Raw genomic sequence first — 22,531 nt, 5'->3', positions numbered from 1 at the left:
CAAGTTATATGTAGAAATACTGTAAAATATAAAATAATGAATGGAAAAAAAATGCCTGGAAATTAAAAGATTGGTTCTGTGGCTGAGCTCAACTAATGAGTTAACTCATGTGATTAATCGCGAAAAATAATAATGCATTATTATGCGTAGATGACTTAAGTCAGTGCAAATTGGGAGGTGACTTAATTGCTGTTTCACTCCAAAATAAACCCTGGTTGGATTTAAGATAAAAGTGTTGCAAGTTTGGAGCAGATAAATGTACGTGGCGCATTCAAATGAAACATTTTTAAAGCATTTCCTGGATGACATTCCAATCATACATTTGTATTTTTGTACAAATATTAAAAGTATTTTGGAGCAAGTAATAATCTTTCATTAATTATCGTCCATCTAAATTCAAAAGTGTGAATATTTAGTTTGAAAAATAATAATTTGAAAGCACTACTTGTATCTCAAAACAACGTCCCCTATTGAAATCAATTTAACTGATGCTTGCCACCTCCAAAACTCTGCAAGTTTAACATTTAATATAAAACAATATATCGTATAAAAAAACGATACAATGGAATGTACTACAAACAACTACAATAGTTGTATGAAATAATGTAATAATAATGTACACCTTTTTTTGGAAAGCTGACTTCTAAGGTGTTTCCTTCAAGCTGCTTTGCCGTCAAACACACCATTAGCAGCTTTTCCAAATTCTCATTGATAATACAGGTATGTGGAACGTGGCTTACTTGTCCATGAAATCATTATATTGCCGAAACACTGTAAAATATAAAATAATGAATGGAAAAAAATGTCCGGAAATTAATAAATTGGTTCCGTGGCTGAGCTCAACGAATGAGTTAACTCGTGATTAATTGCGAAAAAAAATATTGCATTACTTAATAATGCATATGCGCAGATGACTCACGTCAGCGCAAAGACGAGGGAGGTGACTCCTGCTTGTTCACTCCAAAATAAACCCTGGTTGGATTTAAGATAAAAGTGTTGCAAGTTTGGAGCAGATAAATGTACGTGGCGCATTCAAATTAAACATTTTTAAAACATTTCCTGGATGACATTCTGATGATAAATTTGTATTTTTGTACAAATATTAAAAGTATTTTGGAGCAACAATATATCGTAAAAATAACAAAAAACGATACAATAGAATGTACTATTAACAACTACAGTAGTTGTATGAAATAATGTAATAATAATGTACAGCATTTTTCTTGGAGAGCTGACCTCTAAGGTGTTTCCTTGAAGCTGCTTTGCCGTCAAACACACCATCAGCAGCTTTTCCAAATTGTCCTGGATAAAATGTCTGCCGTGTAGAAATTACTTTTAACATTCATGGCTGCCGTTACTGGGCAGCACGGTGGAAGAAGGGTTAGTGCGTCAGCCTCACAATACGATGGTCCTGAGTAATCCTGGGTTCAATCCCGGGCTCGGGATCTTTCTATGTGGAGTTTGCATGTCCTCCCTGTGACTGCGTGGGTCCCCTCCGGGTACTCCGGTTTCCTCCCACCTCCAAAAACATGCACCTGGGGATAGTTTGATTGGCAACACTAAATTGGCCCAAGTGTGTGAATGTGAGTGTGAATGTTGTCTGTCTATCTGTGTTGGCCCTGCGATGAGGTGGCGACTTGTCCAGGGTGTACGCCGCCTTCCGCCCGATTGTAGCTGATGTAGTAGAAAAGTAATCCTGTTCGTGACGCCAATTTTATGTGGTGGAAAAGTCAGAATCTGAAACAGGAACTATAGAGGGTTCATTACAACAGTTTTATTTACTCATAATGAGATGGTACAAAGTTGGATTGAATCTATATAATTACAGAAAGTGTCTCATGAGACGAAAGAAGGGGCACCCTCATGAAAGAAATTAAAAAGAACGCACATCAGGCTTGGTCTTTCCTTCTTATTTATACGCTCCCTGATGGCCTGATTGTAGTACAACAACCCATACAACTGTCCAATGTTCAAACATCACCCCACCAACATAACTAGCACTTGGTCAGGGTGACGTGACCTCTTATGTCTATTATGCACCCCCGCCGTAGAATGCACCCCCTGGTGGGAGCGCGCTTACATCACTCGCTTGCGTCACTCGCCTCGAAAAGTATATCTAATCCCGGCTGTAATGACCGGAAATCGCCTCTTTCGGCATAAAAAAGTACATAACAAGGTGAAATAATCCAAGTTTTCCTTACTTGTGGATGGATTCAAAATTGTGAGCCTTTAATCATGATTTTGCCGTCATTCAAGTGCCTTTAATGATTTCGCCGCCATTCAAGTGGCTAAAATCGCCTCTTTCGGCATAAAAAAAGTACATAACAAGGTGAAATAATCCAAGTTTTCCTTACTTGTGGATGGATTCAAAATTGTGAGCCTTTAATCAGGATTTTGCCGTCATTCAAGTGCCTTTAATGATTTCGCCGCCATTCAAGTGGCTAAAATCGCCTCTTTCGGCATAAAAAAAAAGTACATAAGGTGAAATAATCCAAGTTTTCCTTACTTGTGGATGGATTCAAAATTGTGAGCCTTTAATGATTTTGCCGTCATTCAGGCTATTCAGATAAGGCGAAAACTATAACCATTGGAATATTTGCTGTCCCGAAAATGTATTGTCTACCTTGACAGCTTACTGTAAAGAATATATACACCAAAGTAAGCCTCTATATGTACTTTTTTAGAGACATCAAGGAGAACGAATGTTTGCTTTTTTCATTCGACTTGATCCGATACTCGTATTTTAAAAATATGACATTTTATTTAACTTTAAGAACCTCATGGGTGGATGGATGAATAAATAAATGAACGCATCTGATATCTACCATTGATTTGGTTTTGAGAAGTCTCAAATTGAACATTCACAAATAACCTTACCAAAAGTACCCGAAGTACTAGAGATGGAATTATGGTGGGGGTGCATTTTCAGGCAATACGTGGATTCCAGTTGCTTGAGAATGCACCCTCCATCCATCTCTAGCTAGGAACCTCCTAGAGACATGACACTCACCCCGGTGACTCATCCTTACCCCAAATGTGTACAGTGAAAACCATGTGATGATCGGACCTCCAGAGGCGGAGTTGGGGGGTGCATTTTCAGGCAGCACCTTCAGACTAGCTGCCTGAGAATGCACCCCCCATCTATCTCTGGCTAGGAACCTCATAGAGACATGACACTCACCCTGGTGAGTCATCCTTGCCCCAAATGTGTACAGTGAAACCCATGTGATGATCGGACCTCCAGATGCGGAGTTAGGGGGGGTGTATGTTGAGGCAGCACCGTCAGACCAGCTGCCTGAGAATGCAGCAACCCATCTACCTCTGGCTAGGAACCTCATAGAGACATGACACTCACCTTGGTGACCTATCTTTACCCCCGTGTACAGTGAAAACCATGTGATGATCGGATCACCAGAAGTGGACTTATGGTGGGGGTGCATTTTCAGGCAGGATGTTGAGTCCACCTGCCTGAGAATGCACCCCATATGATTTTCTTTGCATGTACAGTGTCCCCAGCTCTTGGTACAAGGGAATCCTCTAACAAAGTTTACCTCACAATAGAGATAAAGTCCCTCTCACACCAAACATAATAAATACATCGGTATTACTATAATATAATCTGAAACCAGTCTTGTAATTAAATACGTTTTTTCAGGTCAGAGGAGAAGAAATATAATTTCTTATCAAACAAGGTATAATGCAATTTCTTTTAATACAAACAAATAACAAAATCCACACATAGTTAAATAATTTATACATACAATATTCAAAGTCAAACGTCAAATAAAGTAAACACAAAGACAATCAAAATAGAATACTTTTTTGTAATAAAATGGAACTCATCATAAGAAACTATACAAACAGAAATATTTTTATATATTATATTTAGGTTAACATAAATATAGTGCAATACCCCATCCCTCATCATAAACATGCAGGGCACAGGTAATCCCCATCAACATCTGGCCTCAGGACACACTTGTGGTGAAACCACCTGTCAGAGATGTCACAGTAGATCAAAGATGAGGAGGAGGACAGAGGTGAGGAGGCAGAAAAGTTGGGCCATTAAAGGCCTACTGAAACCCACTACTACCGACCACGCAGTCTGATAGTTTATATATCAATGATGAAATCTTAACATTGCAACACATGCCAATACGGCTGGTTTAGTTGACTAAATTACAATTTTAAATTTCCCGCGGAGTTTCCTGTTGAAAACGTCGCGGAATGATGACGCGTATGATGACGCGTGTTTGTGACTATATTGGTAGGAGGGGACATATTAGCCCAGCACCACTTATGGCTAAAAGTCTTCTCTTTTCATTGCGCAATTACACAGTATTTTGGACATCTGTGTTGCTGAATATTTTGCAATTTGTTCAATTAATAATGTAGACGTCAAATAAGAATGCTGTTGGTGGAAAGAGGTGGATTGCACCTGCCTTTAGCACCAAAACACAGCCTGTGTTTCTTTGTTTGTTGTGAAGCTTTAACACAGAGCGGTCAAGCGAACATGTTTCTCTACGTCAACCAGCAAGTTTTTGGATGGGACAATTGTGATATTAAGTCGGCTCTTCCCGGAGACTTGAGTGGAATATGCGACCTCATCCTGCAGCTCAAAAAGGCAGCTGTGATCTTGGCTTCTGCATTGGCTTCTCTGAGAGACACTGGCGTTCACCGCAGCCATCCGACTTTAAGGAATGACTTTACAATCTCACTAAAACACTATTAAAACAATAAGCTGATAAGGGATCTTCCAGAATTATCCTAGTAAATGTGTCTAATTACATCTGAAACGCTCACACTGCTGCCGCTTCTTTTTTTTTTGGTGCTTCACTCTAACTTTCTTCATCCACAAATCTTTCATTGTCGCTCAAATTAGTGGGGAAATTGTCGCTTTCTCTGTCTGAAACGCTCTTGCTGCTGGTGGCTCACATTATAAACAATGTGAGGATGTGAGGAGCCCTCACACCGGTGACATCACGCGCACATCGTCTGCTACTTACGGTAAAGGCAAGGCTTTTTTATTAGCGACCAAAAGTTGCAAACTTTATCGTCGATGTTCTCTACTAAATCCTTTCAGCAAAAATATGACAATATCCCGAAATGATCAAGTATGACACATAGAATGGACCTGCTATCCCCGTTTAAGTAAGAAAATCTAATTTCAGTAGGCCTTTAAGTGTATATAAATTCCGGATTTTAATAATTCATCATTATCACTGTTACTATTTTACTACAATAATTATGTTATCTACGCCCTGACTGTATTGCACAGTGAAAACGTACCCATTGAGTGTCATTGCTCTCCTCCATCCCACGGCTTTGACAGACCTTGCTGAGATCATCCATCCAGCCATCCATTTTCTACCGCTTATTCCGTTTTTGGGGTCGCTGGCGCCTACCTCAGCTACAATCTGGCGGAAGGCGGGGTACACCCTGGACAAGTCGCCACCTCATCGCAGGGCCAACACAGATAGACAGACAACATTCACACTCACATTCACACACTAGGGCCAATTTAGTGTTGCCAATCAACCTATCCCCAGGTGCATGTCTTTGGAAGTGGGAGGAAGCCGGAGTACCCGGAGGGAACCCACGCAATCACGGGGAGAACATGCAAACTCCACACAGAAAGACCCCCAGTCTGGGATTGAACCCAGGACTGCAGGACCTTCGTATTGTGAGGCAGACGGACTAATTCCTCTGCCACCGTGATGCCCTTGCTGAGATCTTCTGTTCCAAAGAGTATGCACGTATATTCACTCTCAAATTTCTTCAAATATCTTGCTGAAATTAAAATAAACTCCAGTAATATGTAACTGTATTAGGCTGTCCTGATTATTTTATTTAATCTGTGCCATCAATATTTTTTATGGTTTAAAAATGTTAGTGGCAAAATCTAATTTCAATGATTTACCCTCTCCCCTGTCATTTCAACTGAAGGGCATGGGTTTAAAACAGCTCAAACATGAATTAATATTGTTCTGCTAAAAATAAAATGCACCTGTTACTTGGAGGAGGACAGTGGCAGTATCAAGTCAACAGCTTTGTCCAGCTGTTTACTGATGTATACTATTAAATGTTTAGCTACATTTTACTGCAAATTAATAACGGCTCCAAATACCGGTTTACTTGACTACTAAAATTTGGTATCGGCCATGAAAAAACTACCTCGGTCGAACTCTACATTAAATTGTAAAATGTAATGTGAAATATTTTCTTGAACCTAATTACCTAATTTGTTTTTATTTCCGATTTTCATTGGGATTTTCAAAGTGATGCAGCCTCATGAAATAAGACAAAATAAATCAATTCAATTAATTTATTTGGAAATCATTTTACATTTAAATTCTGTATTTCATTGTCATAGGAATTTAATTTGTCACAAAAACAAGATTGTGTTGAAAAAAAAAATCTATTTACACAAAAATTTAATTCCAGCACAGTATTAACTTTGCATCCACAAATCTTTATCCATATTTAAAACAATTTAAAATGCATTGATAAAAATCAAAAGCATGAAGGTGAACTAGTCAAGGTAACACTACACAGTAGCGCCTGAAAATCCTAAATGATGATCATGACAATCAAAATAATAGTTTTACTGCAGTGTCCAGCTCCATCTAAAACAGGGGTCGGCAACATGCGGCTCTTTGGCCACTCTGATGTGGCTCAGCTGCATAATCGCCGAACCCCCCCCCCCCGATTGTTTCGGGGGGTTTCCGGATTTTGGTGCCTCTCCCGGACATCACCCAGGGTCAACATTCTCCGACTTTCACCTGGACTACAATATTGAGGGCGTGCTGTGATGGCTTTACTTTTAACGTCCTCTACAACATGTCATCTCGCCCGCCTTTACACCATGCTATCTGCGTCCCGGCCGGACGCATGCATTTCGCTGCTTTTATCGTCACACGTACGAGGTTGCAAGGCATACTTAGTCAACAGCCACACAGGTTACACTGAAGGTTGTAATATAAACAACTTTTCTACTCTTACTAATATGCGCCACACTGTGAACCCACACCAAACAAGAATGACGAACACATTTCGGGAGAACATCCTCAGTGTAACACAACATAAACGCAACACAAAAAAATACCCGGAATCCTTTGCATCCATGACTATTCCTGACTATATTATACACCCCCGCGGCCCCAACCCCGCCCACCTCAACCGACGCACGGAGGGGGGGGGGGGGTTTGGTGCTAGCGGGGTGTATAATATAGCCTGGAAGAGTCATGGATGCATGACATTCTGGGTAAGTGTTATGTTGCGTTTATTTTGTGTTACAGTGAGGATGTTCTCTCGAAATGTGTTTGTCATTCTTGTTTGGTGTGGGTTCACAGTGTGGCGCACACTAGTAAGAGTGTTAAAGTTGTTTATATCACAACCCTCAGTGTAACCTGTATGGCTGTTGAGTAAGTATGCCTGCAGTCGTGCACGTCTGTCTGTGGAAGCCACATACAACATGTTGCTGGGCTGGCAAGCTGTTAGCACATGTTGTAGAAGGCGTCAAAGGCAATGGCTTCATAGCTCCCCCTTATTATTATTTTGTGGGTGACCATCAGCAGGTATTCGTGAGAACGGTCGTGGCTCCCATTGTCGGTGTCACGACAAATTTCTCCCCCCCTACAAAAACCTTCCCCCCCCATTTACTTCCGGGGTCATGATTAATAGACGTTTTGTTAACGCTATATTATAAAAATATAACGCTATATTATAAAAATATAACGCTATATTATAAAAATACAGACGTTTTGTTAACGCTATATTATAAAAAATTAAAAATAAACAATTTACAAACACAAGCTATGGGATGACGCATTTACTTCCGAGGTCACGTTTCCTAACGTTTCCTTTTGCGTCATCCAATAGCCTGTGTTTGTAAATTGTTTTTTTTTATAATATAGCGTTAACAAAACATCTGTATTTTTATAATATAGCATTATATTTTTATAATATAGTGTTATATTTTTATAATATAGCATTATATTTTTATAATATAGCGTTATATTTTTATAATGTAGCGTTAACAAAACGTCTGTATCAATCATGACCCCAGAAGGAAATGGGGGGGAGGTTTTTGTAGGGGGGGAGAAATTTGGCGAGACATTTTCTTAATTTTGTAAAACGGGTCAAAATGGCTCTTTGAGTAGTAAAGGTTGCCGACCCCTGATCTAAAACATAGCAAAGGTGGTTTCGCCAATGTCCTCGTCATCCTCCGAGTAGTCCTGTGGATGAACACGTTTTAAATGGACGGTACTAACAACATATAAATCAATGTTCAGAAATGCTGACCTCACTTAAAACAAGATATGGTTTGTCTTCACCGCTGCTGCTCAATTCTATGAGCTCATCTTCTGAATCCTGTTAGACATGCAATAAACAAAACTGTATTTCTGTGGCATATTGCTGTATTGACCCGAATATAAGACAACGCGCCTTTTTTAAATCCCCGTTTTGGAAATATACTCTTTAAAAAAAACTCCATAGTGTGAGTGAGATGAAGAAAAGCTGTGACTCGCACGGGGAGAAGTTGTTTGGTGCCCCCGGTTGGCTTGCAAGACATTAAATATAGGACGACCTATCTTTTAAAAAAAAAACAGTTAAAGGGAAAATACATGGATTTACAGTATATTCGGGTCAATACAGTATAATCTTGTCCTAATGTGCTGGAATACTCACTGATGGTCTGTACAAGCTTGGATCCTCTGTGTTGTTATGTGACACATCCATTACCAGGTAAGGACATTTCTGCAACATATGTAAAACCGTGAAAAAACAAGAAATGATGCGAACGCTCCAATTAACGGCTCAATTCAGTCATTAGCAGAGGTTCTTTTAATTTATGGAAGCAAAAAAAGTGTTGTCTTTTCTCCCATTGGTATCAACAGCTGTGGCTGTATGCAACGTCCTAACGTTGTTTTTACTAATCCTGCAAAAAGCTGCAGAGGTCTGAATCCTATATTTTGTCCTAGGCTGCCCACCAGACAGCATCGAGGAAATGACTGACGGAAGGAAGTTGACATCCTTCACGTCTGATCCCTTTCACGTATGCACAATACTGCGGAGGTTCAGTGTAGCTCCTTCAGCAACAGACTGAATTACATGCACAGTACAGGAATGAGCGCTGCCGTAGATCATCATGGAACACAAATATAAATACTTTTTTTTTCTCGGTGTGCAAAATGTGCACTCTATGTGCAATATGGGTGTCACAACACTGTATATTATTTGTACGTAGTGTAATCCTTTAAGAATGCAATGAGTGTTACTACAGTGTTATCACCATATTTATATAGTGTGATAACTGGTGCACAACATGTGTACTTGGTATGTGCATAGGTGGTACTAGTGTTATGTTTTCATTGTATGAATGCTTTACAGCATATGGTAGTGTAATTATTATAACTCCCCATTTTTATCCGATTCAGTTTTTTTTAATATCCACGTTTTTTTCACTCAAAATGAATGAATGGTCCAGTTCCAAAGTCAAAATGCTCCTCGCTAATGTTAATCAATGGCTAGCATGTTTTTTTTATTATTTAAATGTGGCACTTCGCTTAACATGTATATCTGCAAGATAACAAAAGGTAAACTTTTCAATTAGTAGTATCGTGAATTGATGTAAACAAAAGTAGTAAAAGAAATTAATTCGTCATTTAAGCTGCCGAGCTAATCGTTCGGGTCTCACACACGAACTGGAAATTTTTATGTGATGTTCTGGGTTACATAAAATAATAAATTAAAAAAAACAACATGTTGAGATTCATGGTGTGCATGGAGGCAAGTAATAATAATAATAATGGATTAAATTTATCCATCCATCCAATTTTCTACCACGTATTCCCTTTGGGGTCGCTGGTGCCTATCCCAGCTACATCAGGGCGGAAGGCGGTGTACACCCTGGATAAGTCGCCATCTCATCGCAGGGCCAACACAGATAGACAGACAACATTCACACTCATTTATATAGCGCTTTTCTATCGACGAGACATTCAAAGCGCTCACAGAGAAATGAAAACCCATTATTCAATCACTCCACATTCACACTTGTGTAGTCTTTGTTCATCCCTGGACCAATCGTGTTGGGACGGTACCGTCAGCATGCTAATGTTACCCCTGATTTCCACAGGAGGCGAAGCGGCTGCAGACTCTTTACGTTTTTATTCAAGTCAATGAGTCCGTTTTCACCGCCTGTGGAAAGGCACCGACATAGCTTGGTTGACAATTTCTAGCATATTGCATTTGGTAGTTATTCATTTTAGTGTTTCAATGTGTTACACTCTGCTGTGTGTAGAATCTGCACTGTGACCACAGAGTTTTCCTATTGTAGGATAAATAAAAGTCTATCTTATCTACAAACCATATGAGTTGGGAAATTGTGTTGGATGTAAATATAAACGGAATACAATGATTTGCAAATCCTTTTCAACCCAAATTCAATTGAATGCACTACAAAGACAAGATATTTGATGTTTAAACTCATAAACTTATTTTTTTTTTGCAAATAATAATTAACTTAGAATTTAATGGCTGCAACACCTGCCAAAGTAGTTGTGTTACATCACCTTTTCTTTTAACAACACTCAATAAACGTTTGGGAACTGAGGAAACTAATTGTTGAAGCTTTGAAAGTGGAATTCTTTCCCTTTCTTGTTTTATGTAGAGCTTCAGTCGTTCAACAGTCCGGGGTGTCCGCTGTTGTATTTTACGCTTCATAATGCGCCACACATTTTCGATGGGAGACAGGTCTGGACTGCAGGGGGCCAGGAAAGTACCCGCACTCTTCTTTTACGAAGCCACGCTGTTGTAACACTTGTCTTGCTGAAATAAGCAGGTGCGTCCATGATAACGTTGCTTGGATGACAACATATGTTGCTCCAAAACCTGTATGGACCTTTCAGTATTATTGGTGCCTTCACAGATGTGTAAGTCACCCATGCCTTGGACACTAATACACTCCCATACCATCCCAGATGCTGGCTTTTGAACTTTGCGCCTATAACTATCCGAATGGTTATTTTTCTCTTTGTTCTGGAGGACACCACGTCCTCTGTTTCCAAATATAATTTGAAATGTGGACTCATCAGACCACAGAACACCTTTCCACTTTGCATCAGTCCATCTTAGGTGAGCTCGGGCCCAGCCAAGCCGGCGGCGTTTCAGGATATTGTTGATAAATGGCTTTGGCTTTGCATAGTAGAGTTTTAACTTGCACTTACAGATGTAGCCACCAACTGTAGTTACTGACAGTGGTTTTATGAAGTGTTCCTGAGCCCATGTGGTGATATCCTTTGGGTTGTACTTGTATAGCGCTTTTCTACCTTCAAGGTAATCAAAGCGCTTTGACACTACTTCCACATTTACCCATTCACACACACATTCACACACTGATGTCGGTTTTTGATGCAGTACCGCCTGAGGGGTCCAAAGTCCGTAATATCATCGCTTACGTGCAGTGATTTCTCCAGATTCTCTGAACTTTTTGATGATTTTACGGACCGTAGATGGTAAAATCCCTAAATTCCTTGCAATAGTTCATTGAAAAATGTTGTTCTAAAACTGTTCGACAATTTGCTTACGAAGTGGTGACCCTCGTCCCACCGTTTTTTGTGAATTACTTAGCATTTCATGGAAGCTGCTTTTATACCCAATCATGGCACCCAACTGTTCCCAATTAGTCTGCACACCTGTGGGATGTTCCATATAAGTGTTTGATGAGCATTCCTCAGCATTATCAGTATTTATTGTCACCTTTCTCAACTTCTTCGTCACTTGTTGCTGGCATCAAATTCTAAAGTTAATGATTATTTGCAAAAAAAAATAAAAAATGTATCTGTTTGAACATCAATTATGGTGTCTTTGTAGCATATTCAACTGAATATGGGTTGAAAATGATTTGCAAATCATTGTATTCCGTTTATATTTACATCTAACACAATTTCCCAACTCATATGGAAACAGGGTTTGTATTTTAAACTTGTGCTTATAAAACTAATTGAACGGTAAAGAAAGCTCACACTTGGGTTAGAAGCACGATAGTCCATCTGTTCTTCTTCTGTCAATGTCTGCAAAATAAAAATAAATTAATTGAAACCTGTAAAAAAAACACAAGGAGTGCGATTTAATTTTGTATACCATAAACCACTTTTGCAGGTTTGTGGCATATTTCCTTATATTTTTTTCCACTTGGCTTTGATAGTCACTCCTGTCCTTATTGCTAAGCTGGTTCCAGAGGCGACTGATGTGGACAAAGCGCTCTCTGTGATTGGGGAACTCCTCCTTTAGTTGTTCCATGTATTTCTTGTAGAAAATGTTGTATCCCGAACTGTCCAAGAAGAGATCATTCACATATCTGTTGGAGGACCAATGACCATATTTTAGGTTTGTTCCTTACCAAGATGACTTCTTGGGCTCGTCTCGGTACTTTTTCACAGACTTTATCCACACTTTCCTCTTCTGTAAGACATCAGACCAACATAGTCAACTCGTAAAAGAACCGTAATCAACAGATATGTTTTACTCAAGACCGATACAGATTATTAGTAGTCTAGGAGGCCGATAACAGATATTTGGAGCCGGTATTCATTTGCTGCAAGTTATTTAAACATGAATAGTATACGTCAGTAAACAGATGGATGAGGGTTTTTTTTTTTTGGTTTTTTTTAAGAATGTTACACTAGTAGCAACATAATGATTTATGCAGTGCTAAAGTTGTGGTTAATTTAGCACCAAAAAACATCAGGGGATTTGACAAACATCTTTATACTGAGTGTCTTATGCTGCAGGTCAGAGGAGCATCAACATTTGCATAATTTTCAACCTCTGGAAAATCTCCTGGGAAAATTGATAAAAGTCTTGGATTTCTCTACAGCACAATAACTCAACAGTTTGTAAATTTAATACATTGTAAGGTTTCCGCGAGATGAACTCTAAAATGTTGCAAACATTTAAATAAAATTAATTCTGGACTCCCTCACGTAGCTACAGTATTAAGGCGAGACATTTTTCAAGCTGGCTGACATAATTTCTTCATTTTACAGGAAGTATAAGAATGCTGCCTCTTCCTTTTTACATGTAAAATACATATGTCGGGCTTCACGGTGGCAGAGGGGTCTTTCTGTGTGAAGTTTGCATGTTCTCCCCGTGAATGCGTGGGTTCCCTCGGGGGACTCCGACTTCCTCCCACTTCCAAAGACAAAAGCACCTGGGGATAGGTTGATTGGCAACACTAAATTGGCCCTAGTGTGTGAATGTGAGTGTAAATGTTGTCTGTCTTTCTGTGTTGGCCTTGTGATGAGGTGGCAACTTGTCCAGGGTGTACGCCGCTTTCCGCCCGATTGTAGCTGAGATAGGCACCAGCGCCCCCTTAGGGAAAAAGCGGTAGAAAATGGATGGATGGAATATATATGTCCCCTATTTGTCAATATATTTACACAAAGTTAGGATTTTTGGCAGTTAAATATTTTGTGTGGCCGCTGCAGTGAAAAACAAGGCAACATTTCTCATGCAGGGCAAACAAGCTCGTGCTTGAGCAGTGGTTTGTATTTATGTACTTCATCGATTTAGTTTTAAATAGAAAATACTGGCATCATAGTTGTAGATATTGCATATTTGCCAACCCTCCCAATTTTCCCGAGAGACTCCTGAGTTTCAGTGCCCCTCCTGAAAATCTCCCGGGGCAACCATTGTCCCGTATTTCTCCCGATTTCCGCCCGGACAACCATATTGGGGGCTTTATCGTCTTCTACAACCTGTCGTCGAGTCCGTTTTCCCTCCTTACAAACAGCGTGCCAGTCTTATCATATTACATATACGTCATTAACACACACACATGAGTGAATACAAAGCATACTTGATCAACAGCCATGCAGGTCACACTGAGGGTGGCTGTATAAACAACTTTAACACTGTTACAAATATTAGCCACACAGTGAACCCACACCAAACAAGAATGACAAACACATTTCGGAAGAACATCCGCACCGTAACACAACATTAACACAACAGAACAAATACCCAGAATCCCTTTGTAGCACTAACTCTTACGGGACGCTATAATATACACCCCCGCTACCACCAACCCCCCACCCACACACACACACACATCAAAACCCCACCCCTATCTCCCGAATTCGGAGGTCTCAAGGTTGGCAAGTATGAGATATTGTATCTGCTAATGTAGCTATGTTGTAGTTGTAGAAAAAAAAAGACTGATAAGAATAAATAGAGGCCAACATAGATGCATATATAAAAACAAATATTGGCGCCAATAATTGGTCAATCTCTACTTAAAAGTTCCATTATGTTTTCCTAAGGAAAATAAATGTCTGTTTCCTAAAACTGCTTTCAACCCTTGATGTTGTTCGTAGTGCCACAAACACAATAGAGAAAGTATTGAGTCACAATGAAAAATCTTCTGCATTCTTTGAATGGAAAAACATTCTGCCATCTGGTTGACAAACAACATAAAGGAAATATACATTAAAGATTACATAAGTTATGTAAAAAAGGACAAACTGACTTCCTCACCCTGACAGGTGTTGGTCTTTTGTTACCAGAGTCATCTTGAAACGTCTGCTGCTTGTCTCTGTCCAAAGTCTGGAGAACACAAACATGAAACTTAAACAAAACCTTGCAGCTGTATCTCAGGTTTGGAGATACAAAAAAAAAGACCTACCAATAGATAGTCGTTCATCTTATTGGTGTACTCTTTCTTCATCTGCATTAACATAACATTTCATGAAGATCTTCAAGTTGATGGTCATCATCTTCTCTACATATAAAATGGATACCTTATGACAGCGAATGTTGAAGCTGCGTCTTTCGTCATCGCTCAGCGCGCGCCATCGTTGGGCCCATGTGCTGACATACTGTTTTTTGGCAACGCCCTGCATGAAGGGAAGCTGCTCTTTGCAGTACAGATTATAACCGCTCCTAAAGAACATGTACGAAGAATGCTTGAATTTACTGTGTCAACTTTGCATTTATCATAAATGAGCTAAACTATTAATTAAAAATGTTTTAAATTATAATTTTCCCAAAATGTAATTTAATTATTATGAATTCATTTGATGAACACTGTACATGTTTAATGACTTTCTAAATTATTATATGGTATTTTAGTTGAACTTTGGCATGATAAGTCTCCATATGCTTAGAGGTCTTTTACTGCAGTAGTCATATTTTTACATTTATTTAATCAGTATCTCAACATCTGAGTGGGCATCTCACATGGGTGGTTTGGCTGGAACGGCGTTTCCTTTGGATTCTTGCTTGATTATTTTCTGGAGACGTAGCTTTCCCTGGCAAAAAAGATAGGCATCAATTTAAGGATGAATAAAGAAACATTGTGTGTTATCAATTGTTATCATACTATGCCCATGCAAGCAGCGGTGCCGCGCCCGGGAATCATTTATGGTGATTTAATCCCCAATTCCAACCCTTAATGCTGAGTGCCAAGCACGGAGGTAATGGGTCCATTTTTATAGTCTTTGGTATGACTCAGCCGAGATCTGAACTCAGGACCTACCGATCTCAGGGCGGACACTCTAACCACTACTTGCACCCTTGATAGCCTCCCAGGGGGTGATCAAGGATGATGGGTCAAATGCAGAGAATAATTTTGCCACATCTAGTATTCGTGTGACATCCATCCATCCATCCATTTTCTACCGCTTATTCCCTTTTGGGGTCGCGGGGGGCGCTGGCGCCTATCTCAGCTACAATCGGGCGGAAGGCGGGGTACACCCTGGACAAGTCGCCACCTCATCGCAGGCCAACACAGATAGACAGACAACATTCACACTCACATTCACACACTAGGGCCAATTTAGTGTTACCAATCAACCTATCCCCAGGTGCATGTCTTTGGAAGTGGGAGGAAGCCGGAGTACCCGGAGGGAACCCACGCATTCACGGGGAGAACATGCAAACTCCACACAGAAAGATCCCGAGCCTGGATTTGAACCCAGGACTGCAGGACCTTCGTATTGTGAGGCAGACGCACTAACCCCTCTGCCACCGTGAAGCCCGTGTGACAATCATTGGTATTTTAACTTTTTAAATTTAATCAAAGAAATATAATTAGCTTTTGGCAAATTTCTTATTAAATTGTTTTTTTGGTTTGAAATGAACACTTATCGTTTAAATATCTGGGTCTGGTAAATATATAGAAAATGTATTATCATCAGGCACCTTTCTGGGTAGTTATTGACACTACACAATACTTAAAATTGGAAAGTGTAGGACACCGCAAAACTAATGCACAGCTAATGCTCAATCACTTATTCAATTATGCAAACCATACATTAATTCAACTATAAATGTGAACTGTGATGATATTTATTGTATTAATTTATTTGTTGTTGTTTTAAAAATTTAAAAAGTAAACAACTTTCTTTAAAATTATTTCTAGACAGAAATAGGGTAGGATTAAATAAGCTCAGCTTCTTCCTACTCTTTTTCGGACATGTCAGAATGTCCGAATGATACTGTAAACATGTAACGCGAATAGTGTAATTGTATACATGTTCGTAACACATCACTATATTATTTGTTTTGATTGCTCTTTGTTGTTTTTCCCTTTCTTTTTTGTTATTAAACATGTTGAAAAGAAATACTTACAATACAATTCTCGTTAATTTACACATTCCTTGTAATTCGCCAAAATAGGTCTACTTATTAGTAACTATTCAAAAGATACTGAAGCATCTATGCATTATGAAACAAAGGTCATAATGTGTCACTCAACGCTTTGACATGTGGCACTTTAAGAAAAAAACATGTAACTAACTGCTATGTCAATTTAAACACCAATTGGCTCATACTAAATGAAGTCGGAGAAGAGGTGTGCTGCGTTTGACATCGGTTTTCATCGCTATCATGGATCTAATAGAAGTAAGACGAAAAACGATTTTTGAAGCGTGGAACCGTTTTGATCTAATAGGGCCGAATAGGTTATTTTCATCGTTACTATATGGCTCATTGACCAGAGTTGTACATTTCATATTCCTTTCTGCAAAGGTATCCATTTAAAAATAAACACATTTATATTTTTTAACTCCATCTATTTTCAGGTGAAAAGTAACAACTTTTCAAATCCAGTAGATGACAGGTGACCATTTTGAAACACCAACACAGTATCAGTGCAATGTCAATACAGCTAATGAATGTGCCACACAATTACTGAGGCATCATTTAACCATCACTAGTGTACCTTTAAATGTCTGCAAGAAGAGAGCTGAAGATCCCGGCCGGGATCTTCAGCTCTCACTGGATCGGTTCGCAGCCGAGTGTGAAGCGACCGGAATGAGAATCAGCACCTCCAAGTCCGAGTCCATGGTTCTCGCCCGGAAAAGGGTGGAGTGCCATCTCTGGGTTGGGGAGGAGACCCTGCCCCAAGTGGAGGAGTTCAAGTACCTAGGAGTCTTGTTCACGAGTGGGGGAAGAGTGGATCGTGAGATCGACAGGCGGATGGATCGGTGCGGCGTCTTCAGTAATGCAGACGTTGTACCGATCCGTTGTGGTGAAGAAGGAGCTGAGCCGGAAGGCAAAGCTCTCAATTTACGGGTCGATCTACGTTCCCATCCTCACCTATGGTCATGAGCTTTGGGTCATGACCGAAAGGATAAGATCACGGGTACAAGCGGCCGAAATGAGTTTCCTCCGCCGTGTGGCGGGGCTCTCCCTTAGAGATAGGGTGAGAAGCTCTGTCATCCGGGAGGAACTCAAAGTAGAGCCGCTGCTCCTTCACATCGAGAGGAGCCAGATGAGGTGGTTCGGGCATCTGGTCAGGATGCCACCCGAACGCCTCCCTCGGGAGGTGTTTAGGGCACGTCCAACCGGTAGGAGGCCACAGGGAAGACCAAGGACACGTTGGGAAGACTATGTCTCCCGGCTGGCCTGGGAATGCCTCGGGATCCCCCAGGAAGAGCTAGACGAAGTGGCTGGGGAGAGGGAAGTCTGGGCTTCCATGCTTAGGCTGTTGCCCCCGCGACCCGACCTCGGATAAGCGGAAGAAGATGGATGGATGGATGGATGGAAGAAGAGAGCTGCATGTTTACCTTTTTGGTTGAACTGCCAAGTTCCGCTGCAGCTTCCTCCACAAGCTCTGTGAGAGTTCGTTCTTTACGCATCTGAAAAAGGAGCAAATGCAACACTGTCAGAGGTGACTGTTACATTCCTCTATGCAGGAGCACTTTCAGTAAGTCAGCCTGGTCAGTAAGGAGCGGAAATGTGTGGAACTCAGTAACTGGGGAGGTTAAACTGGTCAAAACTTAGAAGGCCTTCACAAAAAAATTGAAAATGTGGCTTATCGACGCCAACAGCTTCCAACACTAAAAGATGAGCCTGTTTTGATGCTAAGATAAATGTTATGTTGTTATGTTGTATTTATTTTTTATCATATTGTATATGTAGTAGGGCTGGGCGATATATATGATATATCGCGGGTTTGTCTCTGTGCGATATAGAAAATGACTATATCGTGATATTCGAGTATACGTTCTCACGCAGTCGCTTTTAGCTGCGGGCATTACATTACAGGCTCTTCTCGCGCTTTCCTGTCTCTCCTTCTCACAGACAGGCAGCCGCACCTTCTTACATACGTCACATATATACACGCCCTCGCGAAGCAGAGAGGTAGCAGCATGGATAACGTTAACTGTGATGCTAGTATAGCTATGCGAGTGGTAATATGAGAGAAAGAAGGTGCAAATGAAGGAAGAAGTAATTCCCAAGAAAAACAGCAGGGGGTCCATCGTCTGGCGGTGGTTTGGTTTCAAGTAGGAATATGTCGAACAGACAACCGTAATAAGTCAAGCATGCGGCACAAGCGTTGCTGTAAAAAGTAGCATCACTGCTAATATGTAGCATCATTTGAAAAGTCACCTGCTTGAGAATCAAGAGAATTTCATAATGTCCGTAGTAACCTACCACATAGCGAATACTATTTGATTTCCTTTTATTCAGCTCATATATATTTGACACTTAAGATAGGCGCCAGCGCCCCCCGCGACCCCAAAAGGGAATAAGCGGTAGAAAATGGATGGATGGATGGAAAATGTCTCTGACAATCTTGCACTTTCTGTTTTGGAAATGACATGAACGTTTGTGCCACTGCTTAATAATTGTTTAATAAATACAGTTTTGGTCAATTGACTTAATTGCGATTTCCTTTTCTCCATGAAAGTTTAAAAGTAGCATATATTAATGCAGTATGAACAAAAATGTTTTAATGTAGACACATAAAATCACCATACAGCTGTGATTATATGCATCAAGTGTTCATTCAAGGCCAAGGCAAAATATCGAGATATATATCGTATATCACGATATGGCCTAAAATATCAAGATATTAAAGGCCTACTGAAACCCACTACTACTGACCACGCAGTCTGATAGTTTATACATCAATGATGAAATATTAACATTGCAACACATGGCAATACGGCCTTTTTAGTTTACCAAATTGCAATTTTAAATTTCCCGCGAAGTTTCCTGTTGAAAAAATCGCGTATGATGATGCGTGAATTTGACGTCTCGGGTTGTAGCGGACATTTTTTTCCAGCCCGATCCAAGCTATAAGTAGTCTGCTTTAATCGCATAATTACACAGCATTCTGGACATCTGTGTTGCTGAATCTTTTGCAATTTGTTCAATCAATAATGGAGACGTCAAAGTAGAAAGATGGAGGTGGGAAGCGATGTATTGTGGCTACCTTTAGCACACAAACACCGCCGGTGTGTCCTTGTTTAAAATTCCCGAAGGTGAAGCTTTACTCTGGAACAGAGCGGTCAAGCGAACATGGTTCCTGACCACATGTCAACCGGCAGGTTTCGGGGAGAAAAGTGTGGTAATAAGTCGGCTCTTATCGTAGTTATGAGCGGAGCTTGCGTCCTCCTGCAGCTGCTGCGGACTATACCTCCTCTCACCGGAGACACTGGCGGTCACCACACCCGTGGTCACACCCCTCCGACTTTCAGGTACCATATAATCTCACTAAAACACTAGTAACACAATAAGCAAATAAGGGATTTTCCAGAAGTATACTAGTAAATGTGTCTAATAACATCTGAATCGCTCCCACTGTCCTCGCCTTTTTTTTTTCCTTCTAGTCCTTCACTCTCAATATCCTCATCCACGAATCTTTCATCTTCGCTCAAATTAATGGGGAAATTGTCGCTTTCTTGGTCCGAATTGCTCTAGCGGCTAGTGGCTATGATTGTAAACAATTGGAGGATGTGAGGAGCCCTCACACCGGTGACGTCACGCGCACATCGTCTGCTACTTCCGGTAAAGGCAAGGCTTTTTTTCTCAGCGACCAAAAGTTGCGAACTTTATCGTCAATGTTCTCTACTAAATCCTTTCAGCAAAAATATGGCAATATCGCGAAATGATCAAGTATGACACATAGAATGGACCTGCTATCCCCGTTTAAATAAGAAAATCTAATTTCAGTAGGCCTTTAAAAAAAGGTCATATCGCCCAGCTCTACTTCTGGCTAATTCTGGCTTTTTTTAAAAACCATGTGTAGTCATGTGTTTTGTGAAATTGCATTGTCTATCAGTGTTGGCCCTGCGATGAGGTGGCAACTTGTCCAGGGTGTAACCTGCCTTCTGCCTGATTGTAGCTGAGATAGGCGCCAGCCCCCCCCCCCCCCCCGATCCCAAAAAGGGAATAAGCGGTAGGAAATGGATGGATGGCATTGTCCCCTTTGAAATAAACTAATCTCATCAAATCTAAACTAAACCTAAAATAATCTGTTCTGAGAATAACTAGTTTGCCAGGAACACCACATTTCATTGGCAATGAGCAAATAATTCCCTTTTACTGTCAAAATAATAAACAGCAACAATAATTCAAAAGGGAAAACACTTGGGAAAGTTAAAAAATACTGACATACATTGTTCGACTCACCGTTTGTGACAGAAGTTTCCACATTTTTTGACACTCTTTGGGTGGGAAAGGAGGGAACGCCACCTTCTCCCAGTCGAGCTTCTTGAGTACATGGGAGTATGCCTTTGTGCTGTCTTTTTCCGATATGTTTGTCTTTATAGCAGTCAGAAGATCCCGGAGGTTTTTGTTCGTCCACTCTTTGTGGCAGCAAGTAAAGAATAGGTATGACATTTTATTTTAACATCATAATGTGATACAATAGAATGTCATTTAGCTACCTACCAGTATTCATTATTTGGACTTCATCCATAGGAAAAAACACTCAGGAGTCCTCCACGACGGTAGTTTCACGAGTCACTTTCTTTGATAACGTTTTTATATTAAAAATATGTGGTAGAAAATGGATAGATGGATATGTAATAATATATTATCCACCCGAAGCCTCTAAACGACCACCGCCATTGGCAACAGTGGGGGGGAAAGTTAAGGCTGATCTTGTATTTCCGGTTCAATCAGCCAATCATGTGAACAAGTAGTCACAGCGCCATCTACTGCAAGCCGGTATATCACATGTAAAAATAAACAAAACGCTTGGTCGATCTGAATATTTTCTAACGTGCGATGACGTGTTTTGTTAACAAATTTTTTGGGGATATCGTATTTTCTCATTTATTACTTTAGCTGTGTTTTATGCATACTATGTTTAGAAATATGTTTGCACATCAGCAGATAATTAGACTTAGACTTGCCATGATTTGATTAACGTGGATCCCGACTTAAAAAAGTTGAAAAACTTATTCGGGTGTTAGCATTTAGTGGTCAATCGTACGGAATATGTACTGTACTGTGCAATCTACTAATAAAAGTTTCAATCAATCAATCAATCAATCAAAAAACAAACTTCATTGATACACAAGGGAAATTGTTCTACACAATAGCTCATAAATAAAAGCCTTGTGCAAATAACCGCCTGCTTCTTTCAAACGCCCGTCTCCAAAAATTATTTTGTGAAGTAAACACCCAGGCTACTATTTGGTAATATATATATATATATATATATATATATATATATATACAGTATATATATATATATATATATATATATATATATATATATATATATATATATATATATATATATATATATATATATATATATATATATATATATCCATCCATCCATCCATCCATTTGCTACCGCTTATTCCCTTTCGGGGTCGCGGGGGGCGCTGGCGCCTATCTCAGCTACAATCGGGCGGAAGGCAGGGTACACCCTGGACAAGTCGCCACCTCGTCGCAGGGCCAACACAGATAGACAGACAACATTCACACTCACATTCACACACTAGGGTCAATTTTAGTGTTGCCAATCAACCTATCCCCAGGTGCATGTCTTTGGAGGTGGGAGGAAGCCGGAGTACCCGGAGGGAACCCACGCATTCACGGGGAGAACATGCAAACTCCACACAGAAAGACCCCAAGCCTGGATTTGAACCCAGGACTGCAGGACCTTCGTATTGTGAGGCAGACGCACTAACCCCTCTGCCACCGTGAAGCCCCAATGTGAATTCATGGATTTTTTTTTCACATTCTGTCTCTCACAGTTGAAGTGTACCTATGATGA

The 22,531-nt window shown here is 40.2% G+C and overlaps 1 protein-coding gene across 2 annotated transcripts; it reads right to left on the bottom strand.

Moving 5' to 3' along the window:
• Positions 1-6,311: 6,311 nt before the first annotated feature.
• On the bottom strand, positions 6,312-21,407 carry LOC133558268 (upstream-binding factor 1-like protein 1). 2 transcript variants are annotated; one of them, XM_061909507.1, is made up of 13 exons: positions 21,190-21,407; positions 20,929-21,104; positions 18,075-18,146; positions 15,244-15,314; positions 14,805-14,946; positions 14,690-14,731; positions 14,542-14,610; positions 12,407-12,468; positions 12,148-12,337; positions 12,030-12,077; positions 8,692-8,760; positions 8,310-8,373; positions 6,312-8,237 (listed from the first exon to the last, which is right to left on the bottom strand). In XM_061909507.1, the coding sequence occupies exons 1-13, from the start codon at positions 21,215-21,217 to the stop codon at positions 8,221-8,223; spliced, it is 1,050 nt and encodes a 349-aa protein (XP_061765491.1). In that variant the 5' UTR covers positions 21,218-21,407; the 3' UTR covers positions 6,312-8,220. The 2 variants fall into 2 exon arrangements, with proteins under 2 accessions (XP_061765491.1, XP_061765490.1); XM_061909506.1 differs by having other exon boundaries at positions 8,305-8,373; positions 21,190-21,406.
• Between the last annotated feature and the right edge of the window lie 1,124 nt (positions 21,408-22,531).

The sequence above is a fragment of the Nerophis ophidion genome, linkage group LG08, assembly GCF_033978795.1.
Source record: "Nerophis ophidion isolate RoL-2023_Sa linkage group LG08, RoL_Noph_v1.0, whole genome shotgun sequence".
NCBI lineage: Eukaryota > Metazoa > Chordata > Actinopteri > Syngnathiformes > Syngnathidae > Nerophis > Nerophis ophidion.
Note: the sequence above shows the minus strand (reverse complement) of the source record. Positions and strands in the feature narration are given on the sequence as shown.

Excerpts from the sequence above, each read along its gene's own strand:
- LOC133558268 (XM_061909506.1), bottom strand. The coding sequence starts at position 21,217 with ATGGATGAAGTCCAAATAATGAATACTG. Across the intron at positions 14,947-15,243 it reads GTTCCAGCCAAACCACCCAT|GAGCGGTTATAATCTGTACT; the intron begins GTGAGATGCCCA and ends CATGTTCTTTAG. Across the intron at positions 8,761-12,029 it reads ATCGTGCTTCTAACCCAAGT|AAATGTCCTTACCTGGTAAT; the intron begins GTGAGCTTTCTT and ends CATATGTTGCAG.